This window comes from Pygocentrus nattereri, chromosome 10 (genome assembly GCF_015220715.1).
Source record: "Pygocentrus nattereri isolate fPygNat1 chromosome 10, fPygNat1.pri, whole genome shotgun sequence".
NCBI lineage: Eukaryota > Metazoa > Chordata > Actinopteri > Characiformes > Serrasalmidae > Pygocentrus > Pygocentrus nattereri.
Genome location: NC_051220.1, coordinates 9480001 through 9507730, shown reverse-complemented (window position 1 = coordinate 9507730; position 27730 = coordinate 9480001). Strand labels below are relative to the sequence as shown.

The 27730-nt window shown below is 40.3% G+C and overlaps 1 protein-coding gene across 3 annotated transcripts in view; it reads left to right on the top strand.

Annotated features, from left to right (window-relative positions):
- hspa12a (heat shock protein 12A) overlaps positions 1–27730 on the top strand; it is a 59215-nt gene that overhangs the window by 5167 nt on the left and 26318 nt on the right. For all 3 annotated transcript variants that reach the window (XM_017704989.2, XM_017704987.2, XM_017704988.2), the window contains exons 2-3: positions 24421–24497; positions 25371–25498. In XM_017704989.2, coding sequence (XP_017560478.1) covers positions 24421–24497; positions 25371–25498 — 205 coding nt within the window. The remainder of the gene's footprint in view (positions 1–24420; positions 24498–25370; positions 25499–27730) is intronic.

Genomic DNA, 27730 nt, shown 5'->3' with positions numbered 1-27730 from the left:
TGTCTAATTCCTGAAGTTAAATAATTAAAAGCAGTTTTTAGTACTGCAGCAACAAGGCTTTTAAATTTAAAGCTTACAGTATGTACATTTGCCATGTCCATTTTTAGTAAACTCATAGCTACATCATTGGCAGCTTTATCATTTTTTTGATCAGGCCTTTACATATGATGATGGTCCTAAAACTGAGAATCAGTCTTGGCCTTTCATGTAGAAGTGAGCAGAAAAAAGCAGATGTGAAATTCTGAAATGAAGGGTATTAATAGTGAGTTTGTCCTCTGGGAAGCCGTCTTCTGCAAAGGCTTTACACTAGATGTTGAACATTGCTGTGAGGATTTGATTGAGCATTAGTGAGGTCATCCACTGATGTTGGATGGTTAGTTCTGGATCACTCCAGCTGATCCCAAAAGTATTGGATGGAGCTCCATCACTCCAGAGAATGAAGTTCCAGTGCTCCACAACTCAGGTCTGGGGGGCTTTATACACCCCTAGCCCACACTTGGCATTGGGCACAGTGACCTTAGACTTATGTGCAGCTGCTGCAGAGTGGTCACAATATTCAAACTTTCAGAGTTTCAGCTGATATTGATTCAATATTTCTTCTTTAGAAACCACTTTAAAAGAAGCACTTCACTTAAGATTGGATTCACTCTGTTTTTCACTCTGATATCTCGTCCAGCGGTTTCTGCTGAATCTGACCGATACAGGTACCTCCTATCAGTTTTCATCTCTAATGTTTTGCAAATCTGACATTTGCAAGATAGAGATTCTTTTTGAATGACTGTTTTGCTCTGTTATCATCTGACCTTGCGCTAAAGGGACCTTTACACAGTGTACTGTGTACTGTCTATTTCCATGGCAACAAGGACTCTTTTTATTGAAAGTGAATGTTATGGATATAAAACCTCGATACAGTAAGCATTCATTTTTACTGTAATGCACAGTGGGATACAGAAGTCTACTATAGAAATCTGAGAATATTTGCACCTGTACACAAATGAAAATTTCCATTTAACCTCAAAAGTAATGAATAATTTTCTGATTAATTAAATTTTCTGATGACTTTATATAATGGAATACATATAGATATAATTTCCAGTAAAACTACCTCAGATGCTTAAGTAAACATACTTTTGAGTGTTAACAGTGGCTTATTATTCTGATATGCCCCTTCACTTTTTAATAAGAAAGAATACATTTGAAATATTTGTATTTTTATTCATCTGTGTCAGTATTGCTTTCTGGCAAAAATGCTATTAAATGTTTCGCAACTGAAGTTGTACAAAATTGAAGTTGGCTTCTTTTTCGCCAGCTGATGCAGCTGACCGACCAGGTGGCTTCTCAGGTGGTATGAGACAAGGAGGTGAGGGACGTGATTGAGGGTGTGCTGTGCTTTAATTTTCATTCGAAATGTGACCGAAACATCCCTGAATCAGCCGTTCAGCTAAACGGGGTAAAAAGAGTTAGTATGGTCTGAATTCTTTATACGTTGCATTATGTGTACTTATTTGTATACTTATATAAATGAATCAGCTGTCAGGTGGATTTGATCTACTCATCATGCTTAGCAGCTTGAGTGCACGCCATCTTTAAAGCAAAAGGGACATGCCACCATATACAAATTTTTTGCTGATAATATAATTTGTGAAGCATTAAATTAGAAAACAAAGCAAAATAAAGTCCTTTTCACAGGTGCTCTCAGACGTTTGGAACCCATTGTATCACCCAGAGCAGATGTAATGTGTCATCAATACCATGGCGCAATAAAGCTGGACTTAAAGCGAAGCGTATTTTAGCAAATCTGAGGTTGTTTTGTGGCCTGTTTTGTTTGGAGCCCTTTAGAACGATGCCATTGTCATGTCTAATCCGACTGGATGCTGGTTAGCGTGTGGCACGGTGATGTTTTTGTCTGTATAAAGGCGTGGTGGACACTGCTGGACAATGGCTGCTGGTCCACAGTGGACAGTTTACTGCCCAGAGTGCGCGGAGGCAGCAGGATTGCTGAGTCAGCAACTGCAGTACCCACACACAGACATATACACATGCGTGAGAACACACATATGCAGTCGTCAAATGTTCAGAATCAGTGTTTTCACTGATATAAATCCAATCAGGTTTTAGGTGCATAAACAAATGATTCTAATCTGCTCGTCGGGCAAAACTTAAACTAATTAGCATGAATCAGTAAGAATGAAGAAATGTTGGAAATGACCGAGAAAGCTGTAGGACATGGAGGATGAAGTTATAATAAAGTTCATATATACAAGTGAAGTTTTAATAAAAATAATATATAGAATAAAGTTATTAAAGAAATAATATCCAGAATGACGTTCTAATACATTAATATCTAATGTAGTTATTCAAAAATGTATATCCAGAATTATAATAAAACAATTTGAGTGAAACTGCAAGAAAATAAAATACCCTGGATGATCATCCATAATGAACTTATGTAATAAAATTAATATCCACAATGAAGTAAATGAATATCTGGAATGTAGTTATATAATTATCATCCATAAAGGGATATTACAGAATAAATTGAATAACTGATTCAATACAATGTATTCTAATACAGTATGACTTTAGAATACACACAAAAAATCCCGAATAAAGTTCTGATATTATTAACATTCAGACTGAACTTCTAATAAAATGAATATCAATAAATATAATTAAATATCAATAAAACAAATAAATAAAATGAATGAATATCAAAACAATGCAATTAAACAACAAGTTAAGTTCCAAAATGAATGTTGAGACTGGCTTGTATTACCAAAGTGGTGATCAAATCTTTAAATCCATATAAATACATGTAATACAGTGTATTATTTATCATTTATGTTTTAAATATTCAATGAAATATGGAACTATCGGTTTGGGTTCTAATTTATTATATCAAAATCTGTGTTGTAGTTATTATTGCGTTGAAAATGCAAGGACTGTTAACATGAGGACAGATTCCAAACCTTTGGTCGTATATGAGGACATATTGTGAGTAAGAGCTGAGATGGTGTCCGTTCAGGGTGTGACTCTCTTGCTCTCTCTCTCTTTCTCAGCAGTGTTCAGTGCTGTAGAGCTGCTGTCTGGGTGTGGCTGTGTGTCACACACACATGTGCAGATGCGGATTCTCTACAGATAACACACACACACACAGCAGCATGTGGAATAACTGCACACACTCACTGGGAATTTAATTTGGTTTAAGCTTTATTGGGTCTGATTGTTTCCTCATTGTGACCAATGTGATCATTCTGTCACATTACAGTGAATGAATCATATTCAAGCGACCTGCGAACAGTGAACGCTGGGGCAGATTAATAGTTATTGGCCAATATGTTGCGTAATGCTTTTCAGTGACAGAAAGTGAAATCATATTTTGGAACACTTTGTACACACAGGATCTCTCTCTCCCTCTCACACGCCCAGATGTTTCGCATATCTGAACCCCAGGAGAGGAGTGGGCCAGGGGTTGGGTTTTGAAAGTGAATTTTGCAGCAGTTCAGCAGATCTGGTTTATGTGGACTCTACCAGAAGCATATCTGTTGTGAGACTTGGGCTGCTTTCACAAAGCAGAAACTTTGTGAATTCAGTGAGAACAATCCATTAAATGAACAGAGCCTCGTCTTTTACCCCATGTTTAAGTATCCGGGTAGTTTTCTATCTTCGTTTTGGCCTCTTGTCACCATTAAAATGGTATTGCGGTGCACTGAAAACTGAACTCCCTTTTCATTGTTTTTCCTGCAAGCAGACGTCTGAGAGATGACTGATGAGTGGGTTGTGTCTGTATGCTCAGCAGTTTGGTGGTGATTTTAGAGTTGGTAATATTTATGTGTTTATAATTGAATTAGCCTTTTTCATTAAACGGCAACACAGAGGCATCAGAATGCACTGCTCTCGTTTCCCATAGATGGGGTGTCACCTCAACTGCAAATGGAAAAATATGTCAGAAATTCAACATATGTGACATGATGATCATTACACAAAGTCAGATTCAAAATAAATATTCATAAATGAATGTCAATGAGGTCAAAAGCCAGATTAGTTTGATTAGGACTTTGTGAACATTTCAGAGATGTTGACGTAGCCATGGCTACATAAAAAAACCCACGGAAAACAGATTTTCTTTAGCCTTTTGAAGCTTTTGTTTTCTAGCAGTAATTGGACTGAATTTGTATTAAAAATTGAATGGAGGAGGTCAATGTCTGCTGTATTTCTGTCTCTGCTTTGGCTTCATGTCACACACTGTATTTTGCATAGTGTGCTCACATGTTCTTCCAGTGTTGCCAGATCAACAAAACAAGCAAATAGGTTTATGAAAACAAGCCCAAAAGAAGTTGTCTCAACAAATAGGCAACCTTACCTACCACAATGTGTGAGAGAGATTTATCTATCTACATATAAATATAGGCGTATATGCTGTGTGTTTGTGTGCATTTATTTAGCATTTCATAAGAAACCATTTAAAAAATATTGTACTATTACAAAGTTACACTTTCTCCCACCCTTCTTTGTATTTTTTCTGCATTTTGCCCAACTAGTCCCTGCCATTGTTGATGAACTAGCTAAAGTAACTCCATTAATGATGGATCATAATGGTGAGATTTTGATTTGTTGCATGGGGAAGACGAGGAGGGAATGGGGTTGTGGATGGATGATGTAACAGGACAAACTAGCAGTTTGTCTTTATTAGACAGGTGTTGTGGAGAAAGACAGGAGCCATGAGCAACTACCCTTTAGAAACAAGCCCAAAAAAAGGTGACACATGATTACTATGATTTGTAAGCAACTTTACAAAAAATAAGCCCAAAGTTGCTTATAATAAGCAGACTTGGCAACTGTGTGTTCTTTTTGAAGTCTATGACATCAAATTTTATGTTATTGTTTGCCCATACTGGACAGGCATGCTGATGTAGTTACTGGCACCATGTGTTTTCATTGTTGCATAATGCTGATATAAACACTGCAGCAATGTTGTTTCGATCCGGGCTGTTTGAGGTAACTTGGGGAAATTACAGAGATCCTTTATCCCGTACAAATCAGCCAATCAAATCACAGACATATTACGTTACCAGACCTTCTCTTGTAAAACTAATCCAGCTTAAATAGGGCTTAAGTGTTGTTTTATATACTTCAAAGGTTGACTTATATGATGAGTCACAGTGAAGGTGAACTTCTGATGACCCTTTGATGTAGACAGTGTCTGTGCAACAACCCTGCACAGTGGACTGGGGCATCACTGTTCCAGCGCAAGCCAAATCTTACTGTAGGTCCTCGGCTATGATGTGGGGGTTTTGCTTTGCATGCCTGAGCTGTTATATTAGAGAGTTTTCTTGGCCTTCCACATCTTGTCTTGATTTCAACTGTTCTTCTTAATTTCCATTTCTTAGTGACAGTTCAGACAGTAAAAAAGGTGTCTTTATGTAGGTATATTTAGGTATCTTTTTACAGTCTTTAGCGTGTAAGAATGAATTTTATTTAGTTAAGATCAAGTCTGTGACTGTTCAATGTGAGCACAACATCTTAAACATTTTTAAAAAGTCATAGAATTTTTTATGCTTGTGTTTGCTTGAAAATCTGTGAAAAGGTTGTATTCTCCTGTTTTCCAAGTTATTCTTAGCCGGCTACCAAACTGAACAGCAAGATGGACCCTGTGTAAAATAGATTTTTGCAAAACTACCCCTATAATCTCCAGTGTGAATTATATGGTATAATTGTCTAGGTCAGTTTTATTAAGATTAAGTGAAGTGAAACACCACATACATTCTAGCAAGCACAAGCGCGCACACACACACACACACACACACACACACACACACTTACCCGGAGCAGTGGGCAGCCCAACCCGTAGCACCCAGGGGTTAGGTGTCTTGCTCAAGGACGCCTCAGTCATGTGCTGCCAGCTCTGGGGATCGAACTGGCGACCTTCTGGTCACAAGGCTGGTTCCCTAACCTCCAGCCTATGACTGCCCCAATTCATAAGGTCATATTTGATATAGTCACAAGAGAATATACTTTTCTGTAAAGGAATGTCCAGCTAAACTGTGTCAGAATGATGCGCAGAATGGTGTTCAAAGTTGGCGGTTCTTGACTGCAGACTAGATAAAGAGAAGCGCTTTATTCTTTAAGCCCCCACTTTTTCATGCTTCATTGCCTCCTCACTGGTGCTGAAATATTCTGAGGAGATTCCTAACCCAGCTGTCTTAAATCCACATGCTTTGGCAGCCAGAACACAAGAACACTTGGACACATACTGTCTGCAGTTGACGGCACTAACTTGCCATCGCTGGGTTGGAGGAGTGAATGTTTATGCAGTCGAGTGATATATGATCTAGTGCATCAGTGCAGATATAGAAACAATAGGCCAAAACTGAAACATACATGTACAGTACTATGTGAAAGTCTTAGGCACCCAAAACACATTTTCAAAATCTATTTATTTGTGTAGCTTGTGTTTATTTGCTGAGAAAAGTGTTAATATTTGAATAAACAAAATGTATAGAATATTAATGAATAATGAAGGTACCCAATTAATGATCATTTTATATGTATTTAGCTCATTACTATCTCTGTTAATGATCTATTTTAAATAGATCATAACATAATACTTGTAAATATCTGAGACTGGAATACTTCATGTCTTTATATTCATTTTTCTTTATTGTGGGTCCCAAATTTGTCCCCCTCTTCTCCATTCATCATTGGTCAGGTTCTGGACCACTGCTGTCCAGATATTATGTGGGTGCTGGATAATTCTCAGCACAGAAGTGACACTGAGTGCGTTTACATGCACTTAATAATTTGATAACTGCAGAAAATCAGATTTTGTCTGATCGAGGCGTTAACATGCACGTGAGTAATGAGATAATGGGAAAACTCCAGGTCTACATGAGTCAGGTAGTAATTGGATTTCTGCTTTACAACCAGTCAGTAAACTCACAGAAGACAACGTGACGTAAACGTAACGTGACCTAAACGTAACGTAAAATATACGCTGCCTGCTTATTTCTGATACTGTCATCTGTTTTCACTCATGTGCACTGAGAAATCTGATTACTGAGCTAAAATCCAGCTCTCTTAATCAGGTTTCTAGACCTTACTCTGATCTAAGAAATCAGAGTAACATAACCAACTGAATCATATAACTGCAGAAATCTGATCAAATTATTGAGTGCATGTAAACACACTCTCTGATGGCATTGGCATGGTAGTGTATGTGGTGCTGGCACAGTGCTGCTGGAGTTTTTACACACGTCAGTGTCACTGCTAGGTTAAGAGTGGACCAGTACCTGGCTGTGTGGCTAGAAACTGATTTGTTGCAGTCTCCAACTATACTCCAGCAAGGGGGGGCTACAAGGGAGGGGTTTCTGATAAAGTGGCCGGGGGAGTGCATGTATTTACACTCTGTTCTCCATCACAAAATTTTTGCACTCCATAACTCCATATTTCTCCTCGACTGCGACTACGCCCATCTCTTGGAGCTTCATCGAGGGTGGTGTAGCCTTCTAGTGTAAAGCAGAAGCTCTTTCTCCTGCACCACAAACCACGGTTCATTAAAAGAGAATTCCACCAAATTTTTGATATTTTCTGCACAGTTCATCAGTTGAGATGTAAACAGATTCTTTCAGAGTGGTTTGGTGTGAAATGGTTCAGAAGTCTTTACAGTGGTGGTGATGGGAACCAGGGGTCACCATGACTACAGCACAAATATAGCCATTTTATTACCTATCCAAAACCACCAGTGAACCGACATGCGTCTATTGAGTTTTGATGTGGGATGTACATGATGGTCTCTAGAACATAGCATTTCACACCAAACCATTTTGAATGACTTTGTTTACATCTTAACCATTTAATTGTGCAGACAATTTAAAAAATGGGTGGAATTCCTCTTCAAGAAACTGTGGTGCGTTGTTTGCGGTGTGAATGTAAAGCTTCTGCTTTACGTGGGGCAGTTGGGGCCTGGAGATTAGGGAACCAGCCCTGTGACCAGAAGGTTGCCGGTTCGATCCCCTCGGCTGATAGTCCATATCTCAAGTGCCCTGCTCCCCAGGTGCCATGGACACGGCTGCCCGCCACTCTGGACAAGTGTGCTTGCGTGTGTGTGTGTGGGTGTTTCACTGCACAGGTGGGTTAAATGCAGAGGTCTAATTCCACAGTGTGCAAACATAGCTGGCTGATAGTACTGAATTCTATTCAAAACTTATATAATGAATCACATTTACGGTTGATCTCCATTCTATATGACATTTTTGAACCTACAATGACAGCCATAACTTCTTATGAAATTCTAATCATAATAAAAATATCTCCTCTTCTACTCACAAATGCAGATGTCGTTTGGACTGAAGGTTTGCACTTTCCACAGTTGCTCCACTTGCTTCAAACAGCTACGAGTCAGAAATAATTTGTGTGAAATCACAGCAGTTCCTGCAGTTTGTCCTGCTCTGACTCTGCTGTCCCGGGTCAGGAAGCTGTGATAATTAGTTGGAGTGTCAAAGCAGGTAAACGCTAAACTGTGTTGGAGCCTGGAGACTGACTTTCATCTGGACTGTTACAGGCCTGTCCTGCTATTTCATTTTCTAAAGTGAGTTTTAATGAATTGGCCTGCAGGCTGACTGAAGGACAGCGCAGCGCTGACCGGTGGAGTCTGTGTTTGGGTGGTGGTGAGGTAATTAAAGACAGAGGCATCAGTGACTGAAAGCAGCAGAATCTCCTTTTCTCTCACTGTCTCTCTCTCTTTCTGTCCCTCTCTCTATATCTCCATGCCTCTCTTACTCTCTCTCTGTCTTTCTCTGTCTGTCTGTCCCTCCTCTGTCAGTGACTCTCTCTGTCTGTATTCCTCTCTCTCTCTCTGTCTCTCTCTCTCTCTCTGTCTATTTTTCCCTCCCTCTGTTTCTCTATTTTTCCCTCCCTCTCTCTCTGTGTTCCTCTCTCTCTATCTCTCTGTGTCCTTCTATCTCCATGTCTGTCCCTCTGTCCCATATTTCTCTCTCTCTATGTCATTCTCTGTCTTGTCTCTCTTTCTTTCTCTCTCTCTCTATCTCTCTCACTTACTCTGTCTCCCAATATTTGTCATTTTCTCTTTCTCACCCATTCTGTATCTCTCTCTCTCGCTCTTTATTTTTCTTGCTTTCTCTCTTTTGTATATCTTTTTTTTATATCTTTCTTGATCTTTTCTCTCTTTCACTCATTTAATCTTTATCTCTCTTGCTCATTGTCTCCCTCTCTGTTTCTCTTTTATATCACTTTCTCTCTCTTTCTGTGTCTCTATCTCTGTATCTCTCACTCATTCTTTGTCTCTTTCATGCTCTTCTTTTCTCCTTCATTCTTCAGGGTTTCTTTCTTCTGTATATCTTCCTTGCCTATTCTTTCTTTTGTTCTTTCTCACTTCTCACTTGTTCTGACTCACTTGTTCTGTATCTCTTGCTCCTTGTATCACTGTCTCTCTCTGTTCTCTCTCTCTCCTTACCTTTGTTATTCATTCTGTATCTCTCTTTCTTGCCCATTGTATCTCACTCTGTTTCTCATTCTCTCTTTCTCTTCTTTCTGTCTCTGTCTAGCTTTCTCATTGTCTCCTTCTACCTCACTGTCTCTCTCTTTCTCTCTCACTCTGTCACACATTCTGTCTTTCTTGCTCATTGTATCTCTCTCTCTCTTGCTCTCTTCTGTCTCTCTTTCTCTCTCATTCTGTTTAATCTCCCTCAGCCCACTTTCATATTTCCTGCTCATATCTAATATTCCCCCCCCCCTCTCTCTCTCTCTCTCTCTCTCTCTCTCTCTCTCTCTTTCTCACCATCTCTTTCATTCTCACTCTCTCTTACTCATTTCTCTCACATGTATCTCTTACTCTCTCTCTTCTCTTTGTCTCTATTTAGCTTTCTCACTTTTATGATATCTCTTTCTTGTTCATTGTGTTCTCTCTCTCTCTCTCTCTCTCTCTCTCTCTCTCTCTCTCTCTCTCTCTCTCTCTCAATCTGTTAGATCTCCATCAGCCCACTTTCATATTTCCTGCCGTTCTGCTTGTGCAACAGTGTGTTTAAATAAGCAGCAGCGTTAATGTCTGTAGATGAAATAAAGCTGGTGTTGGAGCGGAGGGCGGCTGGTGGGGTTCGGGGGAGTTTATTGGAGGTCTGGAATGCTCAGAAAAGCCTGACAATTTCGCCCACCATTACGTCATGCTATAGGCATTAACAAAAGCTCACTGGCTTCCCCAGTGTAAGGAGGGAAAGAGAGAGAGCAGAGCATGGATGAGCCCTATGGACAAACAGTTTACGTGACGGAAGTCTGGGCGCTTCCTTTGTGTCGACACATTTTCCACCTTTCGGGGAGGATGTTAGATACCACATCTGCCTTCCTTCAACGAGCTGATGCTTTCCAGCTCTCTCCTCTAAACACAGCTGACGTGTTGTGTACAGTAGTGTATCTTCTCTCGTTCAAGATGGTGCGAGACTTCATTTTCAGTTCATTTTCTGCACTTGATCCTTATTTTTTATGCTATTGCAAATGTTCCTATACGACTGTTACAGTTTTTAGTCTTCCTCTACCTTGGAGAAAGACAAATGTCCTCCGATTTTTTGTCTGAGTAAGTTTTTTTGTATAAATCAGAGATTTGTTTCTAAACACTTCATACATGTTAGAAAATAATTGTGAGGACTGCGAACTGTGTAATGATGAATTATGGGGTTATACCGTTCAACTGTGTATCATTTTTGTGTTTAGTGTTTTTTGGGGCGGGGGCTCAAATCATGGCTCAGTGATTCACTGGAGCCATACTCAGTGTGACCCCTAGCACTACAGCTGTGTCCCAATTTAGGGGTTCCATCCTTACTAGATTGTGTCCTTCGAAGGCTGCATAGATCTGTGAAGCCTGAACTGAAACTGTCTGTTTCCAATGTTCCCACCCTTACTGCTGCATCATAAAACACTGCTCTTATCAAGTTCTTTTAAAGTTCTTTAAAGATGGTGCCAGAAACTTAGATTATTGTTTCTTTATTTTTTATTTAATAGAGCTGGACAAGCTTCTCTCTGTCAGCTGTTTGCTCCCTGTTACTACCCATCTAGTGTAGGCCGCAACCTAAAAGTGTCTCCCCCAACTTACCATTACATTTACGGTATTTGGCAGAGGCTCTTCTCCAGAGCGATTTACAATTTGATTGTTACTCAAGTAGGTGAAGGTGGTGTTAGGAGTCTTGCCTAAGGACCCTTATTGGTATAGTGTAGGGTGTTTGCCCAGTCTATAGCATAGAAGGCACAGACGTTACCCACTACACTAACCAACCACCCATTACCACCTCCCAGACCAATCACACTCAAACACATATTACTAGTCTCATGATTTTTTTTATTATGGAATGTAGAAGCTTAAGCTTCAGGAGTGGTCTCAGCCAAAAGAACCAAAAAAACGTATATCTCCCCAAATCAGCTAACTTACCTAAACAAAACAAAAGAAAAAAAAACAAAAACATAACCTAACAAAAACAAAGACAAACCCCCCAAAAATAAGGGTATTCCCCCTACGGCTTCCCATCTAGAAGTCTAAGTCTTTTAAGAAAACGCTTCACGCACAACACATCAGACTAGCAACTACACAGAGAGTAGGCCCAACTACTCCGTGTTAGAACTTCTTGGTCTGGCAACAACATCAGGGGAAGGAGGAGGAGCCCTTAGGAATCCAGTCACCAGACTTATAAGCTCTTTCCCCGATCTCAGGTACAGCCAATCTGCTCCATTACAAAACAAAAAAAACGTAAATGTAAAACAAAATGAAATATTAGTGTAAGTTTTGCTTCAGATCACATTGGCTTTTTTTAACATTTCTAACTGTAGCTATTTGACTCGGTTTAAACCCATTACTTACATTAAAAAGTGGCCTAGTCACCCCATTGTGACGCAGTCAGCCTTCAACTGGGACACAGCTTATATAACAGTATTAAAACTAGAGCCATACTTAGCATGACCCTCCCCTTACACTATAACACTGTGCCTGCTCAATTCTAAGAGATAAGTGAGGTTTTTAAAATGGTCATGTAGCTGATTTTGGAATATAAAACCACGCAAACAAGAAGTGAAAGACATACACAAACTATAAGAGAAATGTAGGATATGGGCCCTGAAAAAGCTAATTAATGCTGTACAGGCCATGTTTTAGTCCCGCAGCAGTAAAGTCCTCCTACTAAAACATACCTTCTTAGCTGCTGTGCATTCTGAGATAATCCCAGGACAGCCGTGGTGCTGTTTCAGCAACTCCTGCTTGAAGCTTTAGGTGCTCGAATTTGCATTGAATTTGCATCATTTTGACTAAGATACCCACCTCATGCTGCCGAATCGTTTCTGAAATAAATGACCTAAGAACATAAGAATTCTGAAACGGCTGAGGAGCACATGCAGAGAGTTCAAAAATCCAGCATAGCAACATCTGCGAGCCAGTTACAGTCTGGCCTTAAATGGCTCTGGATGTTTGCAGGAGGAGAATATGAAATATTAAAGAATGTGAAATAATTCAGACTTTCTCCCTCACTGACTCTCGTGGAATATGACACACCTGTAGTCTCGTGGTCGGATTTGGGTCAGAATCAAACCACTTAATGCTAGCGTGGAGCTGACTGATGGTGCTTAAAAAATATGAAATTAAATGGATGTGGATTTAGTATGAATTTGCTCCAATTGTCATTCAGTGCTTCTGCTTTTTGAAGGGTATATATTCCCCACATAATGTCAAGGTTTTACCCAGACAACAGGCATGTATCGGTCCACTGGCTTGATAAGGTCGGCACCCCGCTGACTGCCACTGTTGGTGCACCCTCGGACCACTTCCAAAAATGTAGAACATGGTGAGGATGGGAGGGGGGGATGAGCCTACTTCAGGCTCCGCAGGAAGTAGAGGACCTGCTGGGCTCTCTTGCCTATGGAGTTGGTGTTGAGGGGCCAGGTGAGGTTCTCAGTGATGTGGACACAGAGGAACTTGGTGTTCCTGACAATTTCCACAGCAGAGCCAGTGATGTTCAGTGGGGGTTGGTCACCTCGCACTCTTGGGAAGTTAACAACCATCTCCTTAGTTTTGTCTACATTCAGAGACAGGTTCTTGGTTCTGCACTAGTCCTTTAGCCTCTGGCACCTCCTCTCTGTACTCTGACTCATCATTCTTGCTGATCAGACCCACCACAGTTGTGTCATCAGCAAACGTGATGATGTGGTTTCAGTTGTTCTTTGCAGTACAGTCATGAGTCAGCAGAAAAAACAGCAGCAGACTAAGCACACAGCCCTGCAGGGCACTGGTGCTCAGTATGGTGGTGCTGGAGATGTTATTACCTATACTGACTAACTGAGGTCTCTCAGATAGAAAATCCAGGATCCATTTACAGAGGGAAGTGTTCATGCCCAGCAGGCTCAGTTTTCCCATCAGCTGCTGAGGGATGATGGTGTTGAATGCTGAACTGAAGTCTATGAACAGCATTCTGACATAGGTGTCTTTAATGTCCAGGTGGGTGAGAGTCAGGTGGAGTGTGGTGGAGATGGCGTCGTCTGTTGAGCGGTTTGGGCGATATGCAAATTGCAGTGGGTCCAGTGAAGGAGGAAGCTGGTCTTTAATGTGCCTCATGACAAGCCTCTCGAAGCACTTCATGATGATGGGAGTGAGTGCAACGGGACAGTAGTCATTGAGGCAGGGCACTGGAGACTTCTTCGGCACAGGGATGATGATGGTGGACTTGAAGCACGTTGGAACGACTGCAGTGCTCAGAGAGATGTTGAATATGTCCATTAGAACATCAGCCAGCCAGCTGGCACATTCTCTGAGCACTCTGCCCAGTATGCTGTCGGATCCTGGTGCTTTTCGTGGGTTGACTCTGTGTAGAGTTCTCTGCACATCAGCAGTGGACAGACACAGTACCTGTTCACTTGGAGGAGGTGTGGTTTTCCTCTTTGATGGCCTGGGAGAGTTTGGCTCTTGCTATCCTGAGGCTTGCTTTGTCCCTTAACTCGAAAGCCTTGTTGTGGGTTCTCAGCAGCATGCGCACCTCTGCAGTCATCCATGTTTCTGGTTGGAGTTGTGACGAGTTTGGAGACAGTAACATCATCAGTGCAGTTGCTGATGTAGCCAGTCACTGATTCTGTGCACTCCTGCAGGTTGATAGAGTCACCGGCAGTTGCTGCTTCTCTGAACATCTCCCAGTCAGCATGGTCAAAACAGTCCTGAAGAGCAGAGATAGCTCCTGGCGGCCAGGTTCTCACTTGCTTCAGGTCTGGTTTGGCACATCTGATGAGTGGTCTGTGTGCTGGGATGATCATCACAGAGATGTGGTCTGAGTAGCTGCAGTGGTGGCGGGGCTCAGCCCTGTATGTCCTGGGATGTTTGTGTAAACAAGATCCAGCACGTTAGCCCCACGGGTTGTGAAGTCCACATAATGGTGAAATCTGGGGAGTACTGACTTCAGATCAGCATGGTTGAAATCGCCAGCAGCAATAAACAGTCCGCCTGGGTGTGTGTTGTGCACATCGCTAGTACAGCCCGTTCAGTGCGGTGTTAGCATTAGCACTACTATGTACAGGGTACTTAGCTCTCTTGGCAAATAAAACCATCTTAGACTAGCATGAAATGCCTGCTGGTCTGTGCTAGTTCATTTCATAATTTTTGGATTTTAAAATGATGCATGACGAGACAGTGCAAAAGCGTCATAAATGTTTTTATGCTTTTTAAATTACAACGTTATGTCCAATTTCTTCACACTGAAGCATGTCATGAAGTCACTTGTGTCAGGAATTTCCCTTCTTGTGGCCCCTCAGTGACCTCTACTGATTGTTCTGAGTTCAGTTAAGCTATATTAATGTCAGTTTTAGTGATTTCTGTTTTTCATTTTTAGGAATTTTTACTCATGGCTTCATGTAAGAGTCAGCTAAATAATGCAAAATATATCTGTAAAAGACAAAATGTTTGTTTTCATGTGATCTTCAGTCGAAATACGATGGGTTTAGCCCCGCCTTCAAACGTCTTCTGATTTTGATGATGTCACCATGCACCAGCTTGCAGGACAAAACAATATTGACCAGTAATATCATGTTTCACCTCCCCCTCCCACCCCCACCTATCATCTTACTGGTTTTATTAAAAATGTAATGTCATGTTTGCGTAATGAATAATATTGACATTCCGTTTGCATTCTCTGTGGACAGGTTTGACTGTACAGTTGTCAAAAATAACAAAAATGTAAGGGCTGTTTTTTTTTCCGAATATACAACGACTATTCACACAAAAATAAATTCAAATATTAAAATGTTAATAAAATATATTCTACTCTTTCCACACAATTTCTCCACTTGTTTCAATGTGCTGTGAGGAAGAAATAGTTCATATTGAATTACAGTATAATTCTGTTATTGCTGGTGATAAAGGCTGAAGGAGAGCTAATGGTGATGCTGTGTAGTGTGGAGTCTCCTGAGGGAGAGCGTGATGTAGAAATATCGAACGCTTCAGGTTCCTCGGTCCTGGCTGGTCGTGGTGACTCCCCTGTGGTCGTGGTTACGGGATGCATGAAAGCTGACCCCTCTTGAGTTGACAGCGATGTTCAGATCATTGGATGGAGCAGCATCTTGTGTCCACTGTCCGTGTGTGTTGTAGAGATGGATGGTCATGAAACCATATTACTGCAATATATGGATATCCTAGTATCCGTAGTGGTCGATTTGACCAAAGATTTCTATTATGGTGTAATAGAATTTTCTAACAGTTTTGGTTTATATCGTGGTAAATGTATATATATTTTCCAAATAAGACCTTTTGGGTGCTGAAGTAAACACCCCAGTAAACCACTCAGTAAAAAGTATTTTTGTAGATTAACATTGGACTGTTGTTCTGGCTTGTCTTTTCATTTTTAAGAAGAACCATTTTTAACAACTAAAGCAAATCTGAAATCTGTTTTTATTGTACAAAATAGAGATAAAACTGAATAATATGTAGATAAACCAGTCAATACTGCTAACACTAACTAACGCTAGCAGGTCTGGCTAAATACTGTTTCACATCTGAATTTCTACAAGACTGAAGTTGGCTTTCTTTCTGCTACAGGTCGTGTAATATGATATTATCACAATACTTGAGCCATAATGATCATATCTTGATTTTGTGATGTGCAAAATATTGCAGAATATTATGATTGATTCGAGTTATGCCTACAAAACATTCTCCTTTTTATTTATTAAAGTTCATTTCAATTTTGTATAAACAAAACTGAATTGCAGACTAATATTCAAAAATTTGAAGTCACTCTGGATTATAACATCTGCGAAATGTGTAAATATCAGGTGAAATTTAAGTGACTTAATTAAATAATAAAGCATCAGTACGTTGACTTCCATGTATGTATTCTGTTTCTCCGCCCAAAATAATATGATGCATTTTTTAAAATGATATTTACACACGTAAATAATTAAAATCCAGCATATCAACCTCCATGTGTAAGCACTATCGCTCTACCCAAAATATTGTCATGTAATCTATTCATTTTTCAAACGATGGATTAATGAAATATGAATTAAAAAATACAAATATTGATATTTGGCCTTCAATGTATAAATATTTCTCCACTCAAAATATTGCAATATCATGAGTAGATGTTTTTAAAAGATAAATTCAAAAAATGATAATTATGTAATAAAATATTGATACTTATCTCCATGTGTTGATGCTATTGCTCCCCCCCAAAATAATGTGATATAATAAAGGATTCTTTATGAAAAATAAATTAAATATGGACTTAATTAAAACACAAAGTATTGACACAAGTTCTCCATGTATCTATTGCTCCACCCAAAATATGCCTTAATATTTATTCATATTAATGCACCATATATTATTTTTTTTCCAAATGATGAATGAATGAAATATTAATTCAATAATAAAATATTGATAGTCTTAGTCTTCCAAGAAAATATAATAGTTTGTTAATTAAATAAGGAAATATGCTTGTATCGATATTATTTCTCCACTCTAGTTATCATTGTACTGTGTTGTGTTGGTGTTGTTGTAGTTACAGAGTAAAGGAGGGCGGAGTGGATGTGGTGGCAGAGAAATTGTGTGGTTCTATTGTGTTGAGTCGTCTGGATGTGCGGTTATCTACAGAATCCTAAAGACCCACAGGAAGGAAAGCTATTCTTACACTCAGAGCCTTTATGTCCATAGTGACACACACACACACACACACACACACACACACACACACACACACACACACACAAAGACACGCAAAGCACAGGTTTTCCTCTGTTCTCTATTGTTCTGCAGCCTTTCAGTTCCACTCTGTTTAATTCCACACTGATCAATTTGGCCAAAATCCTTCTCACATTTAGTTCTGATTGAGTTTCGATTTATATCATTACAGTACAAACCCGGCCTGCATCCACAAAAGTGTCTTAACAAAGAAAATCTTGGTTAATATTAAAAAATTTGTTGAAAAAATTCCTATGAATTTTCTTTGTTTCGCTCTCAACTCTTCTCTTTTGTATTGGAAGAACATGTAGCATTCTTAAAAGAATATGTTCTTACCATTACGACAGCCTCACACCTGTCTTAGACTGTAAAAAAACTGACTGGATAAAGTGAAAAAGTATAACTGTTAAAATAAACGAAAAAATTCAATTCCAGGAGTCTTTAAGATGCAACATGGCATTGATACTTTACAATATGCAGTTATGTCATAACTGAAGTTTGGGGAGAGGAGCATGGCTGAAATCCCTCCTTCTTTCATTTCAACACCTTATAAATTCACATCCTCACATTCCCCACCGTCACCCCATCTCCTCCCGTTCCTCAGTCCTACTACAGCTATGAGGGGGGATCTGGCCTTCTAGCTACAGGCAGAAGGTGCCCAGAACTCCAGCCAAAATTCTCAGAGTTCTCCCCCCTCCTTTTATCAATCCTCCCTCATACTACCACCACATGTTGAAGGCATGGTCTGAACTGACAAACTAACCTATATGACAACATAATCTGTAGCCTACATACTAAAATGATTATAGTTATCTTAAGGAATTAGGACTTTCTTAAGGGAATCTTTGCCTACATTTTTTACGAGAACATTCTTACGAACTTCTTAGCACTTGTCCTTCGTAAGTTTTATTCCAAAGCTAGGACAGCAGGTAAAGAACAAAAAACAAGAAAGCAGTGATTTAAAAACATAAAAAATATAAAATATTTTATTGAAATGTAACACTCGGACGGGGTAGTCCGAGAGAGAGTCCCGGTTATAAAGGGTGGCTGATGAGCAGATTGTAGGCAGATGTGTGAGTGTGGGAGGAGTCAGCTCTCAATATTCCGGAGAAACTGATCTCCAAATGAAGGAATGGCCAGTAGGTGTGACAGAAATCAGCACAAAGAAGAGACACTTAACATTTTTCCTTAGCTTTGCTTTTAGTAAATATATGATTAGAGCTGGGCGATATGGCAAAAATCTAATATCACGTTGCTTCCAAGAATTTTTCATGAAAAGCGATATGTCACAATATGGATGGAACAGACAAAAAAGTTGGAACAGAGAAAAAGAACCAGCTATGTTACATTTTAAATACATTTTAATACTATCAAAAATCATGAATGCATTGATGTTTTCAATATTTGGAACTAAATTCAGTTTCAAACTGGACTAATTTTGCTCTTTATAATCAGAATCATGTAGTCATTTATCATAATAATTGTATGTGTGTATATATAGCTGCACACCATATGAAGTTGCAAGAGCAATATACATTGTCATGTTGCTCAGCCCTAATACGCTAATTCTAAATATGATGTAACATCTCTCTCTCTGTGTCTCTCTCCCTTTCTCTTTGTCTCTTTGCCTCTCTCTCACTCTCTCTCTCTCTCTCTCTCTCTCTCTGAGGGGTTGTCTCTGTGTTCTTCATGAAACATTAATGTTATTACAGAGATGTTCCTGTAATAGATAATAAAAATCAGAGTGGCCGACTGTTCTCTCTCTCTTTAATCTCCTCTCTTCACTAAAACCCCACAGTTCTGCGCTCACAGCGACCGAACACCATGCCGACTCTCCTCCCTCGCTGAAACACAGGCAGCTTGAATTCTGTCCAGTGGACGGGTGTGCAGAGTTGTGAGCTCATTAAGCAACACAAATATATTGTTTTTTAATCTTAAAAAAAATAAATAATGCAATAATATCATATATAATAATATAACGCAAACAGGGATTCACCGTAACATTTGGTGAATGGTCCGCACAGACATGTTCAACAGTTTGAGCAGCAGGTGATCATCAAAAGTCAGCAATTTATAACTATTTGTTTTTTGGCCAGGCGTATCTAGATTTTTGGTGTCAAGTGAGGAGTTTTCATTTATTGTTTTATTTGCAGACATCATGACCTGCTACAGTGCCAAATAGCAACAGTCTGAATGGTCACACCACACTTGGGAAGCAGTCGAGGATGAGGTGCCTTGCTTAAGGGCAAGTCCCGTACTGTCGGCTCAGAGAATCGAACCAGCGACCGTCTAGTCACAAGGCTGATTCCCCAAGCTCCAGCCCACAACCCTCACTGCGTTTAGCATCATGTCCATAAAACACCAAATTTAAGGGGAATTCTGCCTATATTTCAAAATGTCTGCACAGTTCCATTATTATGATATAAACAGAGTCATTCAGAGTTGTTTGGTGTGAATGCTCCATTCCTACAGAGTCAGAATTGTTCACAGTGGTGGTGATAGGAACCAGACGTCCACCTCTAAAAGCTTCAAAACATCATTACATGAAATTATTATGAATGTTTTGTGATAGTTTTGAGAGAAAATTTTGGCATAAAATGTATTTTTTAATCCTTTTGATGTGGAGAGATGGTGGCGAGACAAAATATTCCCCCCAAAACTTATATTTTTCAGATTTCTCACTATTTTATCATGACTAACATTCCATATTAAGCTCAGGAGGCACATGTAGGTTCACTGGTGGTTTTGGATAATAAATAAAATGTCTATATCTGTGTTGTAGTCATGGTGAACCCTGGTTCCTATCACCACCACTGTAAAGAAAAGTGAACCATTTCACACCAAACAACTCTGAATCACACTTTTTATACCTCAATATGATTGGTCACCTCTCAGCTTAAGTCTGTCCAGAGGGAGGAAGGGGGAGCGCGGTGGTCTGATGTGCCAGTAATATGTGTAGCGTCGTCTCTTGCCACATTACAGCACGTTATGACACTTACCTTTGGATGTAAAGTATCTGAAACAAGAAATCTGATGCAAGAAAAGACACATCCGTTTACATGATATCTGTGTATATGATGTATATTCTCCCTAAGATTTCAGCTTCAAATCCATTTCCACGTCTCTACTATGCATTTGAACTGCTTGGAATTCCACAGAATAGTCCAGAACGATGACCCCCACTGCTTCCTTCCGGGGTGTGTCCCACACTCTAGAACCGCGTGTGTGTGTAGGTTCATTCATCCCCTGTCTGGCTGCTGAGGATGTAGGGAAAGATTAAAAATAACAGGATACTCTATCTTCTCCTGCATCTCTCCATTCCCTCTACAACTGCTCCTCCTTTGTTTACACTGCCAGAAGTAGCTGTGTCTCATTGGGGGGCGTGCTCTATTTTAAGACCCCTATTCTTCTTCTTTTTTCGGCTTGTCTCAGTCTGTTGCAGCGAGAGCCACAAAGTCGGTCACACGGCATCAGGCCGCAGACTGAAATCGGCAGCACCGTTACCACAACCGCAGACACTCAGAAGGTGCTGAAACATTGCATTTTGTTATGATCACTAATATACAACAAAATACCAGTGAACAAATATGCAGGTAATATGTTATATAAAGAAAAAGATTGAGAACTTGGCTGCATTTGCCATAATAAGGTAGCCCCACCTTGTTTTTTGATGTTTAACAGTTAAAGGACAAATCCACCTGCTTTTCACCTTTTCTGCATAATTCACTCATTAAGCTGTAAACAGTCATTCAGAGCGGTTTGGTGTGAAATGCTCTGTTTTAGAGAAACCTTACAGACTTACAGGAACCAAATGTCCACCTCTAAAACCTCCCTCACAGAAAGTTACTACATGAAATGGTTATGAATTCACTGAAACATCGTTTTATGATAGTTTTGACAAGATTTTGGGAAAAGTGATTTTTAATTCATTTATAGTGGAGGGATACATGCAGGTTGTTGTGAGGCAAAATAGTCCCCCTCTACAAAACCTAGTAGATAAAATGTCTATATGTGCGTTCTATTCATGGGGACATCTGGTTCCGGTCACCACCACTGTAAAGAAATCTGAACCATTTTACACCAAACCACTCTGAGTGACTATTTTTTAAAATCCCAGCCACTGAATTGTGCAGAAAAAGGGTGATATTCTCCCTTAAGTTGTTTACAACAGCTCGAAAAGGGAATTCCCTTCGAAAAGGGATTTTTTGTAATTACTGCACGATTTAATAGTGAGATGGAAGTCATTAAAAGTGAGTTGATGCGAAATTGTTCATTGTAGAGTCAGCAGAGATGCATAATATCATAATGATATCAGTTATGATAGATATGCTTAAAATAAAAGGATCAGTCAGACAGATCAGACAGCCGTGTGATATTTCAGACCGACATTTGATGACGTGTTGTACTCACTTAGAAATGAATGTTCAATTTCTCTGTGATGTTAATCCAAGTTAATGCTTATATGTCGGTAGATACGTACATGAGAAATATCAGAAATTGGCCTCAGCTCACGATTCTCATATCGGTGCACTCTAATCTCAGTGGTGCTGATAGAAACCAGGGGTTGCCAAGTCTACACCTAACCCTAACCCTACAACACAAATATAGCCATTTGATTTACTATCCAAAACCACCAGTGAACCTACATGTGTCTTCTGAGTTTTACATGGAATGTTGATGATGGTAAAATAGTGATAAATCTGAAATAAATAGGTTTTCTTTGGGAACTTATAACAACACTCTGCATGTATCCCTCCGCCATGAATATATATAAAAATATAGGCCAAAATCTTCTCAGAACTTTTGTAAAACAGTGAAGACATAACCATTTCATGTAGTAACTTTCTGTGAGGGAAAGTTCTGTGAACAATTCTGACTCTTAAGTTTCTATAGAAAGGAGCATTTCGCACCAAAATAGTCTGAATGACTTGTTTACATCTCAACCATTGAATTTTACAGAAATAATTAAAAACAGTAGAATTGCCCTTGTGTTTCCTAATGGAGAGAACAGATAAATTCCCTAGCAACAAAGATGTTGCTACACATCACAGTTCTTTTTGCCTGCCGGTATGTTACAAAAGCAGGCCTGACACATAAATGATTCACCTCTTCTTCAGATAAAGTGAAAGACTGATTTTGAAACCTTTCTCTCCACCTCATTTCTAAAATAGATGCTGTCTCTATACAACTGTAAACCAACTTGTACAAAATGAACTGACGTTCGTCGATCAGGACAATTTGTGTTACCTGACTGCATTGTTGTCATTGTTGGCTTAAATTGCTGACAGACTTTCTTCCTCATAAACAAATCATTGTGTGTTGAATAGCAAGAAATTCAGCCGAATCAATACAGTTACATCACGCAGATCGATCAGTAACCTTTAAAACCACCTAGTGTACCTACTCAACTGTTTTTTTCTTTAACTTCATGCTTTATTTTCTCTCACTCATCTTCTTTGCCACTTCTGCAATAATGTACAGACATTTAATGCCCGTCAGCTGATTCAAAAGAAGCTAAGCGTAATTGGCTCGGCCCAAAACAGGCCATAATCAACCTGCACTCAGTCGCTGCCACATAAACAAACTCTTTTTTCTAACCTGAAAAACTGCTTTGAAGAGCAAAAAGAAGGGGTTTTGGGGGGTGGGCAAAGAAAAAAAGGCATGTTTCTGCACGTAACACTCCACTTACAGACATTTATCATTATAGGCAATCATTTTACACCTCCTCTGTTGATTTTTATGCCTCATTGTCCTGTATTTTTCCTTTGAAATCAATGACGGCGTGGTTAGCCGGCTGAAAGGCAGCGTTAGCCACAGGTAGCCGGTCGCTCAGCCCAGTAATTACCGGCCCAAAGAGTGCGGTGATGACTCGGGCCGCGCTTTAAGCCCAGCATGGGGTACACTAGGGGGAAAAAGAGGGTAAGCATTTTGGAGGAGCGGACAGATTGCGCGGCGTCCTGCCGTGCGCTAAACCCCTGGCGCTACTGTTAGCGCGCAGTAGTGGAGTGGTTTAGCGAGGCTATTAGACCGCGCTAATGAGGATGATGGCTTTGGACAAATACAGACTCTAATTCAATTCAAATGTCACCGTGGAGAAGAGTGCCTGCATTAGCTTTTAAAGGATTTGATGCTTTTTTATGGTCCGATAATCTAGAATGTGAAGCTAAAGCGTTGTTATAAAAGTTATTAAGTGTGGTTTTTGCTGTGCACAGACTGGCTGGTTCCCTTTTTATTCCATCCATTTTCACAATATTTAGCCAGCTTTTGTGTTTAAAGTAATAAAAAAACTACCATTTCCCCCCTTTTATACCACATATAGTCTGTTGGTTTTGCGCAAGTGCTACAGGGCTAATGTAGCTAAAATAAACGGAAGCTTATACCTCATCGGTTAGCATCATGCTAACTGCATGTCTAAATCATCGCCAGCCATGTGGAGTTGTTAGGTAATCTCAAGCAGTGTTTCTGACACTGTAGCCCTGTTCACAAGTAGTTTCAGAGGGGAATTCCTCCATTTTTTCAAAATGTCTGTGTAATTCAGTGGTTGAGATGTACGCAGAAGTCATTCACAGTGGTTTGATGTGAAACGGTTCATGTGCAGACTTACAAATTTTACTGTGGTGCGAAACCATCAGTGAACCTACATGTGTCTTCTGAATTTTTAAGCAGCGTTGATGATAGTAAAACAGTGGGCACTCTGAAGAATATAATTCTTAGGGGTCTTTGCCTTGGAACACCCTTCAGACGTCTCTTCACCATGAATTGATTAAATGTTTTGGACTGTTTATCACAAAGCTTGCAAAACAACGTCTCAGACATGAGGCAACATGTTTATAACCATTTTATGTAATAACCTTCTGCGAGGGAGCTTTTAGGGGTGGTCTTCTGGTTCCTGAATGACCTTACGTCTTAAACGTTAATTATGCAGACATTTTTTAAAAATAGGTGGAGTTCCTTTTAACATTCGTACGATTGTTTAAGCCACCATTTCCATCAGTCTGAAATGTGTCTCCAGTGACCGTGTGACTCGAAGGGGGACTACAGGAAGGGTACTGACCGCATTAACTACACCAGCCTGTCACTGTGTTTGCTGTTGGTCTGTACAAAAAATGGACAAGGTGACCCTTTGAGCAAAACAGCTTTGAGCCTGTTCACGTACTGATATGCGTGTGTCAGTCTATATTGTGATCCTTATGTTCATATCTCTTTATGTGTTTTAGATGCAATGGCTGCTCCGTCGCCAGCAAAGAGTATCGGCGACCCAGGCATCACGCCTCTCTCCCCAACACACATACTGGTGAGCTTTTCCATGATCTTGAATCATACAGGTGATGAATAGTAGACACTGACCTTGTAGCTCCACGGTTATATAAGACTATAGCTGATGTGTTGATGTACAGTATGTGTTGAAAGGGGTAGAGGGGGACTGATTAACTGTACAGTAACTGTAACTTATTTAGCACAAGGTAGGTGTTTCCAGTAAAGTGGCCAGTGAGAAGAAAGCACAAATTTTATATTTCTGATAAAGTGGCCAATGAGCGGAAGAACAAGGTAGGTGTTTCCAATAAAGTGGCCAGTGAGCGGAAGTACAAGGTAGGTGTTTCCAGTAAAGTGGCCAGTGAGCAGAAGCATATGGAAGGTGTTTCCAATAAAGTGGTCAGTATGTGGAAGTACGAAGTAGTACTTTGTTTTATTTGCTAATTTGTAAAGACCCTTAAAGCTTTGAAAAGTTAACATTGGACATACTCTTAAAGTGATAAGTAGCCCCAATTTCAATTTGCTAATTTTCCCCTTATTATCCCAGATGTAATTGAACAGTCCAGACATTTTTGGGGTCCAGAGTTTGCTTCTTTAGTTTTACACGAGCTTCAAGGCTCATTTTGCTAACAGGAAGTGTACTTTTGTCATTTTATAGATAACAGTAGGTCATACAGTCTCAGAAACCACATAATCAAGTCATTAGGGGGTAAAGGGGGAACACTGTGTACATATTTGGCTGGGCTATCACTTTAAAGTTACACAGCATTCATATATGAAAAAATAAGTGCTCTCAGTTTTGCCCAGTTCCTGTATCCTTTGGATAAAAAGACTGAAATGTCATAAAGTCACCTTTCTTATTCACTGACTCTCTCTCGCTCTTTTCTGTGTCTCTGTCTGTCTCTTTCTGCAGAAGGATGCAGAGCAGAATGAGCCGACGGGGCACTCTTTTATTGTTGTCGTGGCCATTGACTTTGGCACGACCTCCAGCGGCTACGCCTACGCCTTCACTAAAGAGCCGGAGTGCATCCACACCATGAGGTAAGAGAGAGAACAAGGAGGAAATAAAGTGAGGGGGAGGGAGGAGTGGCCTCCTGATCTCAGAGGCTAAGTAAAAGGATGAAGAGAAGCAAGTGTGACATTTTTCGACATTAGAAAAAAAATTTTGTCCGTTCTAAACTGAATCTTCCACAGTTAGAAATATGCTCAGCACCAGCTCATGAACACGCTACCTGCAAAACTCAGTTGTTTTTAGGTGACCCCAGAACATAGGCTTTTCAGGTGTTTTTCAGGTGTTTAACAAGCTCATAATATAGCTGTATAGGCCATTTCGTCATACATGTGCCATGCTCTTGGGTGAGCATCAGTGTGGAGGGCTCAGGTGCTGCTGTCTGGACAGGTGAGTGTGGGTCAGGTGTTGTAGTAGACAGGTGAGTATGGGTCAAATATTGTAGTAAACAGGTGAGTGTGGGTCAGGTGTTGTAGTAAACAGGTGAGTGTGGGTCAGGTATTGTGGTGAACAGGTGAGTGTGGGTCAAGTGCTGCAGCCTGGATAGGTCAGTGTGGGTCAGGTGTTGTGGATGGTGAGTGTGTGTCAGGTGAGGTAGAGTCAGGTGTTATGGTATGGACAGGTGAATGTTGGTCAGATGCTGCAGTATGGCCAGCAGGTGTTGTGTGTGGACAGGTGAGTGTGGGTATGATGTTGAGATGTGGACAGATGAGTGTGGATCAGGTGTTGTGGTGTGGACAGTTGAGTGGGGTCAGGTGTTGTGATGTGGACAGGTGAGTGTGGATCAAGTATTATGGTGTGGACAGATAAGTGTGAGTCAGGTATTGTGGTCTGAGCAGATGAATGTAGGTCAGGTGTTGTTATGTTGACTGGTACGTTTGGGTCAGTGCAGGTCAGAAATGATTTCTTCTCTCTCTCTTCTCTCCACCGGTTGCTCTCTCTCTTTGAGTAATGCACTAGTGTATTCATTACCCAGCTTCTGGTTCAGTCTCTATTTCAGTCTTTCTCATTTGTCTCCCCAGGCACTTACATGCCCTATTAAAATTTATATATAGAAGCCTGTGTCTGTGCATGTGTTAGTATTGAAGGCCCACCTGTCAGCTGCTCTCCAACCTTGATGTTACCCTAAGACGTTAGCTAACATTTGACCCCCGGAGGTCAGCTTGCCTCAGAGCATCATAAGAAGAGTTGCCGTAGAATTTGCAAACAGATATACAAACAGCTGAGGAGGTAAAAACAATAGTGCAGTGATGGTAGTGATGAGGTAGACAGCTGGGTTTTCTCCAAAAGCTGTTAAATATAGCCAGGAGTGACAGTCATTTCTGGAGTTCTGTTTGGATGTTTGTTTTTGTGACCTCCTTGTTTGTATATTTAGCGGGGACACTGTAGGTCACTGTTCTGGTCCATGGAACTCGATACGCTGCAATTTTGTTGTTTACCAGAATATCTCTGTGATTTTAGACCCATCCCAAATACCAGAATGGCTTTTGTCTACCTTAAAACAAGCTGTAAATGAAAACCAGGTCTGAAGGTTTGTAGGCACCTGCTTCTTCAGTGTTTCTCTCATAGAGAGTTTATTCCCTTTTGCTGCAGTAACAGCCTCTCCACTTCTGGGAAGGCTTTACACTAGAGGTTGAATATTGGTGTCAGGATTTGGTTGACCATTAGTGAGGTCAGGTACTGATGCTGGTGGATCACTCCAACTCATACATAAGATTTTGGATGAAGCTCCATCACTCCAGAGAACACAGTTGCATGGCTTCACAGCCCAATGCTGGGGGGCTTTGTATGGTGCTGAAGAGACCCTAACCCTAATGTCAGCTATACAATCAGAAAAACCTGTTGTTGGGTGGAGACTTTCGCCTCCAACTTGTGACTCTATTGCTAACACGCTATTACATTAATTCTGGCCATGAACAGCAGATTGTTGTCTTACACACACATACACACTCAGCAACAGGCCCCTTAAAAGGTTTACTGTAGATTCAACTAACTGATCTCTAAAACACAAAATAAACCCTGAGCATTTCTTTTCTGCGATCTGAGGCAGGGCCTCCCTCCCTCGCTCAGCTGAGCCGTTCAAAGCCAGCCTGTAGAAAAGTCCCAGTGAAAGCTCCCTGAATAGACCAGGCTCTATTGAGAATTAAGCTGGTGCTTCAGCAAGTCAGGCTGAGCCTGTTCACTCAAAGAATCATGAAAAAGATTCGCTGAGCTGATTCTCTGTGGATGTTTGTGAAGAACCACACAAAGGATTCAGTGAGTCA